The following is a 12,200-nucleotide window of genomic DNA, read 5'->3' as shown; positions in this document are numbered from 1 at the left end:
AAAGGTTATCCTCTGTGCATTATAGATTATTTGGTTCGGTCCAGGTTTAAGAATTAGAGGATCACTTACTTTATTGTGACTCACAGACGCAGGACTCTTCTTATAGCATGTTCCTTTCCTGGAGTTCAAACCACTGCGTCAACCTTGCTATGACTCAGAACATTGCAAAGCAAGTGCACTTAACTTCATAAATACACTCAAATTGAAGTCATAGTAATGAACTACTAACAGAAAATTAGAATGTTTCTTGAGTTTGCAAGCAAGAGAAGTTTGTTTTCGTGGGAATTTTGTTTCGAAAAAAAGAGTTCTCTGGCCTGAAATAGCTAAGAGTGTCTGCCTTGCAACACAGGTACATTTCACAAGTGTGTTTGGAAAGAAGGTTTTTACAGTGCTGCTATTATTAAGTTCGAAAATGTAAAGTGCATTGAAAATATTGAAAGATAATACAACCATTATGTCGTTCTTTTGACATGTATTCTCTTTGGACAGCTTTATAAAAAGCTGAATACTCATGTGGCCTTAGTCGGTATAGAAATCTGGAATGATGAGGATAAAATAAAGATAACCCCAAATGCAAGCTCCACCCTGGAAAATTTTTCCAAATGGAGGGGAAGTGTCCTCCGAAAAAGAAAACCTCATGATATCGCTCAGTTAATCACGTATGTATAGGTTTTCCTCTCTATATGTTAAGTGGTATTTTGCATAGAAACTTACCAAAGCCTTGACAAAGCAAGTGGTATCTCAGGGTACAGGGTAAGAGGAAATGGCTTACATGGGGGGGTTAAAAGTTTAAAACGTACTCATTTGAATCTTATGGTGAATATGGTCTTACCTTAGTTACCTTGTTCTTTTATTTTGAAAGAAAAGCTAACAACTTAGCAATGATTCATTGGAATTTTGTCTGTTTTGAGTGGGTATACAGGAAGGAATGACAGGTTTAGATAATGGCAAGAGAAATTTTGTTTCAATGTTTTAGAACACCTGATCAGCTTTAAGCACTAGTCAGGACAAACTTCTAGTATAGAAAGAAAATCGCATATGACATTCTAATCCCACACCTCTACCATCCTGCTTTTAAAATGACTAATTAAAAAAAAGAAAAATGAGAAGTAAATCTGGTGATTATAAATTAGACAAGACTGCTGAGCATATCCCGCAAAAGAAATCAAGAAAATTCTACTGGATAGTTTGCAGCTGGAATCAGATAGAAGGAAGCCACAAGGAATGACAAAATTATTCAAGTTTTACTTCCTAAGAAAACAGGAGTTGTTACAGGAAATAAGAATTAATTAATACTCTGTGCTGGTTATCTACTACACATAACATATCAGCCCATAACTTCCTGACCTAAAAAGAAGTCTTCTTAAATGTCTGTTTCCTTGCCTGATATGGCTGAAGCACAGGCACTTGTTGGTCATCTCCGTATACATAGCTCTCATGTAGCTAACTTGGACTCCTTCCAGCATGGCAGTCTCAGGGTTCCGGATATTTTGCAAGGTGACCAGTTTTCCCCTAGAAGAACCTTTCAAAGAGGACCAAGAGAAAGCTTCCAGATTTCTCATAACTGAAGCTTAGAAATCACACAGTATTTATTAGGTATTTATCCAAAGGATACAAAAATAGTGATTCAGAGGGGCACTGCTCCCCAATGTTCATAGCAGCAATGTCCACAATAGCCAAAATATGGAAAGAGCCCGGATGTCCTTCAACAGATGAATGGGTAAAAGAATGAAATCTTGCCATTTGCAATGACATGGTGTATTATGTAAATTAGAGTGTATTATGCTAAGTGAAATAAGTCAGAGAAGACAAATAGTATATGATTTCACTCATATGTGTATTTTAAGAAACAAAACAGATGAATATAGGGGAGGGAAAAGAAAAATAAAATAAGATGGAAACAGAGAAATAGGCAAACCACAAGAGACTCTTAACCCTAAGAAATAAACTGAGGGTTGCTGGAGGGGAGGGGGGATGAGGTAACTGGGCAATGGGCATTAAAGAGGGCACAAAATGGCAATCCAATATCAAGAATAGATTTCAAAAAAAAATAGATTTCCTGACTAGACTAGAATAAACAGGATAAAAGTACCAATTAGATATGATGGAAGGAAATAATTGCCCTTTCCTTATAAACTGAAAGTCATAGCCTTTACCTGACAAGTCAACATAACTGGGTAAGAACCTTGTTACAACTATACTCACTAAAAAAAATAAAAAAAAAAAAAAAAAAAAAAAAAAAAAAAAAAAAAACAACTATACTCACTAAAAAGAGGAACCAAAATAGCTAGCTCCATAATGGGAGAAAATTTTATTTATTGCAAATGAGCTGGTAGTGGGTATTAAAGCTACACAAATGCACATTTGAATATAAGTTATTTTATTTTATTTTATTTATTTTTTTGAATATAAGCAATTTTATAACATACTTTTTGAAGAGGATATGAACGCCATGAATCTTCAAAATATCATACATACTGCAAAATACCACTTCAAGTAACAGATATCTGAAAATTTTTCAAAGGAAATGTAAAGCAGGAAGAAATTCTCTATTTTTCCTTGTTTTGCATGGCAAAATCAATACTCTCTGTTATTAATGATAAGTGGGAAAATATAAGTTCAACTTTTATGTAACTGCATTTACTAAGGAATTTTTAAAATAATGTATTCTTTGCAAACTATTAGAGACAACCCAGGGCCAGGATCTTGAACAGATAGCAGAATAATAACAAAAGCAGCACAAGGAATCATTACAAATTGAAAGAAAAACAAACTGAACAAAACTTAAAAAAGAAATTAAAATTACAAAAGAAAAAAAAAACAAAAAAAAAAAAAAGAAATTAAAATTACAAAAGACCAGAGCAATCATCTATGCAACTAAATGCAAGTGGTTCAAATTCCTTTCCAGTAACAAATATTTCAATATTTGTTAACATAAATGCTTCAGTAGCACAAATACCACCAGAATGGGCCCAAATTCCAAATCCCACTATAGCTAAAACTGTACTAAAAGAAAACAAAAGCAATTGAATATAAAATATGTGAAAGAAAGACGTAAATTAAAACAAAGCATACATTACAATAATACTGTACAAATAAGATTTATTTATCTATATAAATAAAGTATTGAAAATTATTATATCCAGGGACGTCTATTTAGGTGATATGACAACCATTGCATGTAAAAAAAGTCCAACGCAAAAAAAAAAAAAAAAAAAAAAAGTCTAACGCAAATTCAAAACCTGAAAACCTGAAGGAAACATTTAAGTTTTTATTTACAATGTGAGTTTCTCTGTTAAGCATTTAGAGTCCTGGATGAATTGTCTGTAGAGCATATAGTTGAGAATCATACGTTGTTACATCAATTTTTTTTCTTTCTTGCAGAGCAACAAAACTTTCTGGAACAACTGTGGGCCTTGCTTTCATGTCTACAATGTGCTCTCCTTATCATTCTGTTGGCATTGTTCAGGTTTGCTTGAAGATAAATAGTTGGTTCTACAGTCAAGTTGGTCAAACGCTCTTTTTTCTGAATCATGTAGTTTGTGTGTGTGTGTGTTGATATGATAGGTAGTATGATTGAATTTCAAATGTTGAAACAATCTTGCATATCGAGCATAGACGCAGCATGGCCATAATGCATTATTTTTTTTATATCTTGCTAGATTTAACAAGCTAACATACCTTGAGGATTTCTATATTCTATATAACCACGAAGGGTATTAGCCTGTAGTTGTCTTTTACTCTTCTGTATTTTTCAGATTTTGTTATTAGGGTAAATCTGGTTACATAAATTGGTATGTTCCCAACTTTTCAATTTTCTGGCAGGTTTTAGTAAAATTGGAATTATTCCTTCTTAAAATATTTGGTACAATTCATCAGTAAAATAACATGGGTCTGACATTTTCATTATGGAAAGGTTCTTAACTACAAATAAAATTTCTTCTACAAATATAGTACTATTCAAGCTATTTATCTTTTCTTGACTGAGCCTTGATAATTTGTGTCTCTAAGGAAAATGTCCATTTCATTTAAATTGGCATAAATATGTTGACAATATTCCTGTTATCCTTTTTTATATCTGTAGAATTTTTTATATCTGTAGTGATGTCTTCTCTCATTCATGTTACTAGTAATTTACTCTTTTTCTCATGGTAAGTCTCAGTGAGGGTTCATTAATTTTATTCACTTCTAAGAACAGCCTTTGCTTTACTGATACTTTATGCATAGTTTTCCTGTTTTCAGTTTCATTGATTTCTACTCTTGTCTTGATTATTGAATTTCTTTTGCTTTCTCTGCATTTAATTTGTTCTCTTCTTTTTCTGTTACTTAAGGAAGAATTTTAGATTGTTCATTTGAGACTTTTTTTCAAATTCAAACATTTAATGCATAAATTTACTTCCATGTACCGCTTTAGTTGAATCCATCCAATTTAGATAAGTGTGTTTTCATTTTAATTCAGTTAAAAATATTTTCTAATTTCTTTTTCGATCTCCTTTTTGACTCATGTATTATTTAGAAGTGTACTGTAATAATTTCTATTATGGATTTTTTATATTTCGTTTTGTTATGATCTGTGTATTCATTTACTAGGGCTGCCATAACGAAATACCCTGGGTGTATGGCTTAAACAACAGAAATGTATTTTCTCAGAGTTCTGGAGGCTAAAATTCCAAGATCCAGATGTTGGAAGGTTTGGCTTTGCCTCAGGTCTCCCCCATTGGCTTGCAGATGGCCACCTTCTTGCTGTCCTCACATGGCTTTTCCTCGAAGCATACATCCCTTTCTCTTCAGTCCTGTTGTTTTAAGGTCCCAGGAGTACAGTCTTATTTAACCTTAATTACCTCCTTAGAAGCCCTATACAGTCACATTGGAGGTTAAGGCTTCAATATATGAACTGGGGTGGGAGGTGCACAATTCAGTCCCTAATAGTCTGGGAAAAGTATTTACAAAATATTTTCCTTAGTAAACTTTTGATATTTTAAACCTTTTTGAGGTTTGTTCTTGATCAATACTGCATGTGAACTTGAAAAAGAATGTCTTCTGCTGTTAGTAGAGGGAGTGTTCTGTAATTGTCAATTACATCAAGTTCATTTATCCTGTTGTTCAGTTCTTTTGAATCATTTATGTAGAGAGAATGGTTAAGTATCCAAGTGTAATTGTATATTTGTCTATTGTTTCAATTCTATAAGTTATCCCTTAATGTATTTTGAAGCTCTGTTAAGCAAAATCACAAATAGAGTTATCATGTCTCTTTGGAGAATTAATGTATTTATTATTTTATATTTCTCTTTTTTCCTGAAATGTTCCTGTTCTGAAGTCTACTTTTTCTGATATCATTATAGTTACTCCAACATTTTGTGGGTGGCTAAAGTTTGCTTGATACAACCTTTTCCTTACTTTTATTTTCAGCATATATTTTTCTCTACATCTAAAGGTTTCTGGTAGACAGTAGATACTTGGGCTTTACTTTTTATCTAATTTGACATTCTCTGTCTTTTATTTGTTGTATTTAAATCACTTATATGTAATATAATTATTGATATTATTGGACTAAAAGCTTCCGTCTTGCTACATGTTTGATATTCCATCATATTCCATTTTTCTGCTCTCCTTAGGATTAAGGATTTTTGAAAATAATTTTATTTATTTCCATTATTAGCTTTTCATTGTTATCTCTCTTTGTTTATTTTTAATGGTTGCCCTGGTTTATTATACAGCTCCACTTGTCTGTTTATACCTTGAAATACTTTTGTGCTCAGGGCGCCTGGGTGGTGCAGTTGGTTAAGCATCAGACTGTAGGTTTCAGCTCAGTTCATGATCTAAGTGATGAGACAGAGCCCCACATTGGGCTCTCTGTGCAACGTGGAGTCGCTTAAGACTCTCCCTCTCCCTCTGCCCTTCCTCCCTGCACATTGTCTCTTTAAAAAAATAAATACATAAAAATCTTTTTAAAAAAAGAAATACTCTGGAGTTGTTGTACAACAGTATACCCCTAGTTACTCCCTTCCATTTTTTATGCTATTGTTATCATGTGTTTAACTTCACGTACATTATAAATACACAATATATTATTATTAGTTTTTCTTAGTCATCTCCCAGTGCAATTTAAAATAAGAAAAAATAGTATTATTCTTATCTATATTTACCTACATTCATCTTATCACATTCCCAACACTCATCATTTCTTTGTATAGCTACAAGTTTCTGTCTGGTATATATATTTTTTCTACCAGATGATTTAAAAAAAACTTTCTTGTAATACTGGTATGCTGTCAATGAATTCTTTTAGTTACTTTCAGATGACTTTATCTCTATTTCTGTTTTGTATATAGTGTCACTGGGTTTGTAATTCTGGGTTTTTCTTTGAGCACTTCTAATGATTTCAATTCACTGTCTGCTGGATTGCAGAGTTCCTGATGAAAAGTCTGGTGTAAACTTTATCTTTTTTGCTCTGAAATGTGTCTTTTTTTTTCTACCTCAAGATTTCCCCTTTCTTTTTAATTTTCATCAGTTTGATTATAATTGTGGTATAACTAAGTAGGGTTGTTTTTTTTTTTAAATGGGTAATTTATTCCACTTAGTGTTCCCGGAACTTCTTGGACCACGGGCTTGTATCTGATGTGTTTTGGAAGTTTCTCAACCATTACTTCTTCAAATATTTCTTCTATTTCATTCTATCCCCTTTTTCTTCCAGGGATACGTATGTCTGTGACCATTTATATTGCCCCTCAAAACTTGTATGCTCTGTTCTGCTGTTTGTTTTCTTTTTTATTCTTTTTGAACTTTGTGTTTCCATTTGGTTAATTTTTGTTGAACTATTAAGACCAGTGATTATTTCCTCAGCTATTCCGAATCTATTCTTAAGCCTGTTGAATACCTCATTCACCTGTTACTGTCTATTTCATTTCTAGCATTTCCATTTGAGTCTTTCTTATGGTGTCTAGCTCTGCTGAAAGTTCTCATCCAGATTTGTGTGATATTCATCTTTTCCACTAGAGCTTTTAACATATTAATCATAGTTGTTTTGAAGTGTTGTCTGATAGTTCTAACATCTGTGTCAGATATGAATCTGGATCTGTTGATTGGCAGGGTATTGCTTTTCTTTCTTTTGGATGCTTATTATTTTTTGTTGAAAGTCAGACATCCTGTGAAAGACACTAGTCTGAGGTGTGTGTGTGTGTGTGTGTGTGTGTGTATAATTTTTGGCCTGGAAATGATCATTTCTTTCCTTCTGCTGGGCCTCTTGTGTGAGGATTTGAATCACTGTAGCAGGAGTTGAGCTGGGTTTGGGATTTTGTTGTTGTTGCTATGATTGCCTTCAGTACATCACATGCTTTAAATTGCTCTAACATTGTTTTGTATTTAGGGTGAGGGTTGGTTTTCAGAGGATTTTTCTCAGTGTGTGTTTCACACTCATCTGTAGGTCTTTCCTGGATTCCCCAGAGAGTTTATGCTATTGAATCTCTCAATAGCTAGTTGTTACCTGTTATTGATGATGATTAGGCTTTCGATCAGAGGGGATATTTTCTTTTGTTCTTATTAAGCCTCAGTCTGGAGTTCCTTAGTGTCTTGGGTAGGTCCTTATAGTGTTCCTACTCCACTGCTAGGTGGTAGAGACCTCTCTCTCTCTCTCTCTCTCTATATATATATATATATATATATGGGAAAAATTACCCATTTTTTCCAAAAAAACCTAATTAGTTATACCATAATTATAATCAAACTGATGATAATTAAAAAGAAAGGGGAAATCTTGAGGTAGAAAAAAAAAAGACACATTTCAGAGCAAAAAAGATAAAGTTTACACCAGACTTCTCGTTATATATATATATATATATATATATAGAAGTAAAATATATATTTATATATATATTTTTTTCTGACTTGAAAGAGCTACCATAAAATTGGAAAAGAAATTAGACTATTTAAAGCACTACTTAATAATATGTGATAGTAGAATTGAAAGCTGCAGTAGGAATCCAGAGAAGAGGATTATTGATGAAGGTTAATTTGGTCAGGAAATTTGCTTTAAAGTAAACTTCAAAGGGTGGGTAAAGTTTAGAGACATATAATAGAGTTCATCTGAAATGAAAGAAACATAGAGGTTATGAAAATAATTATTTAAAGGGAGATACCATAAATTTAAGGAACCTCAAGTAAGGCAATGTCTAAAATCTAAACATATCTCCAGTTTTTCTTAGTTTTTTTTTTTTTTTTTTTTTGGTTTGGTTTTGTCCCCATCTGAGTAACTCCATCTTTACTAAATAGCAAGGTTTACCAGGTTCATCCTGATAGAATGATACAATATCATGAATTGTAAGTATTTCCTGTCTTACACAGATGTTCCTTGTTTGCTAGTCTTGTACCATGCCATATGAATCTCTTGATTTGGTTCTTTGGAATGGAGTAGAGAAGGAAATCAAGTTTCAGTGGGTGGATGTAATTGGCACATTCCTGTCTCCTCACTGGGAAATTACAGCCTGCAGTGATTCTCTAGGACTGTTTTATTGCTCCTGAAAAACCTGGAGCTCCCAGTCAAACACTTCTCATCAGAAATAATCTGGTAATGAAGTTGGCTATTGGCTGGACTTCATGCAATGGGCAAGTCTAGAAGTCACTGACATCTAGTCTTGGCAGTAACAGATTTGATAGAGATACCAGTGGTGTTAAAGTCCTAGGTTAACAAGCACTTTCAGGTCCCTTTTAGCTAAACATATCAAAGACTTCCCATCAAATTAGAAGACATTAACAGCAAGCCTGGGAGGGGGGTAGATTGTTTTAAAAAATTTTTGATTCCTTATCATCGTTGAAGACATTTAGTCACTATATCTCATGGCAGGAAACCACAAAACGTTGCTTATTATAAATATTCTCCATTTACAAGAATAAAGAGCAATCAGTGTGCCCAGTGATGTGTATTTGGTACCAAAGTAGTGTGTGTGTGTGTGTGTGTATGTGTGTATGTGTGTGTGTGTGCGTGCGTGCCTGTATGCATGTGGCAGGAGGAAGGGAGAAGGGGAGGAAGAGAAAGAGAAATGGTGAGCAGGGAAAAAGCCAAAGGTAAAATCATTTTCTCTGCCCCAGTTAGTAAAACTAATTATACCCTGAGTGATAATTTAGTTTGAAAACCAGAGGATCTATTTCCCTATTCTTGCTCTTAGGACCACAGTAGCAACGTACTTAGAGTAGCAGGGACCATGGCCCATGAAATGGGCCATAACTTTGGAATGTTTCATGACTCCTATGTTTGCAAGTGCCCTTCGACAATATGTGTGATGGACAGAGCACTAAGGTGAGGCTCTCTGGGAAGATGCTATCTGTCCCTGATTTTGGTTCACCCTGGGCTGTGCTTTATCTTTCATGTCATCTTCAGCAACACATTCAAACTTTTAAATATTAAATGGTATAATCATGAATGCATATCTATGCCAAACCACATTATTCCTCATCTATATGCAATATTTTTCATTACCTAAGACATCATTCAAACATATTGTGTCTTTGCTGCTGGGGTGATTGACATTTTTTACTTCACCTCATCTGCACAAGACCTGGTTTCAGGAAATCATTAGTATTTATCAAATTTTCAATGAATTCAGATTGAGTGGTTCTCGAGAAAAATCTAATGAAAGAAGAATATCCTTGCAGGAGGACAGAGAGATTATACATTCCTGCCTTGCCTAAACAAAGTTACCAGGGAATTTTGTCTTTCAAAATCCCACAATCCCCTTTATATATCTGTTTTCCTTGCCTGTTGCATCTCACTCAATCTAGGGTTAGTCTCTCACACCCTTCCACAAAGTAGCATTGTGGTGGCATGCCAGGCACATATCTTATGTTATCTCTCCCAGATACTCCTGCATTTTTAAACCTCAGCTTTATTTGTGAACTGAAGACATTCTGTCCAAAGTAATTCCTCTGAGGAGAGTGAATTATGAGACACATAAATAAATATGACTTTACTACCATTAGGACTTCACAACCAAAATGGCGTAAGGCTGAATAAGATTATCTGGATAAGTCAGAAATATCTTTTTTTTTTTTTTTTTTTATACAGTAGCCTAGATGCTACACTTTGAGATCTGACATAGTTTTCCATTAAGCTGGAAGTGTTTGTGTCCATCCAGGATGGCTAATGCAGGTGCACAAATGAGCTCATAACGTAGCAGTTGGGCAGCGGATTGGGTTTAATCTTTTGGGGCAGGTTTTGGGTGTTATCTTCAATGTGATATTGCTCCCTTCATGCTCAGCGTGACTGTTCCATTTCCTCTTTCTTCATCTTCATAGCTTCTACCTACCTACAGACTTCAGTTCCTGCAGCCGTGTCAGCTATGACAAGTTCTTTGAAGACAAACTATCAAATTGCCTTTTCAACGCCCCATTGCCCACTGATATCATATCCATCCCAATCTGTGGGAACCAGGTGGTAGAAATGGGAGAGGACTGTGATTGTGGGACTCCGGAGGTACCACCAAATACTTTCTAAAGTGATCTAATTTGTCTTTTAATTGCTAAGAAGATATACTATAAAACTATATTATTACTCTGAAATTGGACACTTCTTGTAATTTTGCATATGTTAATTTGTAGACATTTGTCAGGCCAACCTTTCTAACAATGAATACTACATTGCTTAACAGACCTTCCTAATTTCCTTCTTGGGGTTCTTTCTCCATTTCCTGTTTTTCAAAAACCAGTTAACAACTGGGCTTTGTATCTTCATCCCTCTCTTTCTGGCAGAAATACTTCACCTTTCTTATGTGCCTAGGACCTACCGAGCAGTTACTTTCAGCACAGCTCTGCAGTAGTGCTCAGAGGATGTAAATAACTTGCCCAAGGTCACAGAGCTGGTAAAGGGAAAGGTCAAGATGTAGACTCAAATGTTTGGCCAGAGCCACCTTGCACTAGGATTTAGTTCTTTTCTTTGCAACTTACGAGTTTTTACCCTTAGGAGTCCTAGCCTGATCCCACTCTATTGACAGGGCAGCCAGGGGTCTGAATGGGACCTTTGCCCCCGTTTTATCAACACTTCATATGAGTGACATGTTAAGGCCTCAAAGGGTCAGCTCTTCAGTAATTTCAAAATATGACCACAAATGTATTCATTCTATGAAAAAGAGAAATCTTTCCAAAATGATGTTTATATTTGAAATAAGGGCAACAGTTTTAACCCTAAAAAGTTGGAGGGAGGAAGTTTCTGAGGTAGGAGCTTCCCCAAAACCTCGTGCAGGTGCCTGGTTTCTCAGAAACCAGGTGGGGAGAGCAAGACAGTCTATTGCTTGATGCAGAGTTGAATTAAATGTCAAAATTGGATAAAGAATTATACTTTTAGATTTTTAGTACATATTCTAGAGATTGAATATATTGCTGGATAAAACAAATGAGCTCAACTAATTACATTTTTCACTATTTAGATAACTTTTATTTTAAAAACTATTCTTTTTCCTTTTGTTTTCTCTCATATTTTACCAAAAAAAAAAAAAAATCAAGTACTACCATGGGAGGCTGAGTGAACTAGAGAAAATAATAAAATTTAAAAAGATGTCAGTAGAATTCAGTTACATGACAAACCGCTGGATTTGGAAAAATATCCAAAGTATATTTTTCTAATGTTGAGCTTTGTTCTATCTTTTATTTTCCAAAAATTATTTTCAGCCTATATCACAGTAGGGGCTATGTGATGAAAAACTTATAAATAATATAAAAATTTATATTATTTATAGTATGTGGTGAAATGAGAGCAAAAAAAAAATGAGACTCAATCACCATTTGCATTTGTTTCTGGTATTTCTTAGGAATGTACCAACATTTGCTGTGATGCTAAAATTTGTAAAATCAAAGCAAATTTTCAATGTGCAATAGGAGAATGCTGTGAAAAATGCCAGGTAAGATTTTATTTTATTCTACTTTATTTTTTTTAGGGATTTTATTTACTTATTCACGAGAGACACGAAGAGAGAGGAGAGACATAGGCAGAGGGAGAAGCAGGTTCCCCCGCAGGGAGTCCAATGTGGGACTCTATCCCAGGACCCTGGGATCACACTTTGAGTCAAAGGTAGATGCTCAACGACTGAGCCACCCAGGCGTCCCTTTATTCCACTTTAATAATTATGATTACTGTTTATTTTGCTATATCAAAAATCTCAGGGACTATGTTAAATGAAATAGCAGAGCACCAATTTTCTGTCTATAAAATAACA

At 34.4% G+C, this 12,200-nt stretch overlaps 1 protein-coding gene across 2 annotated transcripts in view; it reads left to right on the top strand.

Moving 5' to 3' along the window:
- ADAM28 (ADAM metallopeptidase domain 28) overlaps positions 1-12,200 on the top strand; it is a 55,838-nt gene that overhangs the window by 21,382 nt on the left and 22,256 nt on the right. For both annotated transcript variants that reach the window (XR_003142479.3, XM_025463076.3), the window contains exons 9-13: positions 490-659; positions 3,385-3,469; positions 9,162-9,292; positions 10,288-10,465; positions 11,796-11,885. Coding sequence is in view for 1 of the 2 variants with exons in the window: in XM_025463076.3 (XP_025318861.2) it covers positions 490-659; positions 3,385-3,469; positions 9,162-9,292; positions 10,288-10,465; positions 11,796-11,885 (654 nt within the window). In the remaining variant the exon portion in view is untranslated. The remainder of the gene's footprint in view (positions 1-489; positions 660-3,384; positions 3,470-9,161; positions 9,293-10,287; positions 10,466-11,795; positions 11,886-12,200) is intronic.

The sequence above is a fragment of the Canis lupus genome, chromosome 25 (genome assembly GCF_003254725.2).
Source record: "Canis lupus dingo isolate Sandy chromosome 25, ASM325472v2, whole genome shotgun sequence".
Taxonomy (NCBI): domain Eukaryota; kingdom Metazoa; phylum Chordata; class Mammalia; order Carnivora; family Canidae; genus Canis; species Canis lupus.
This window is presented reverse-complemented; position numbering and strand designations above follow the sequence as displayed.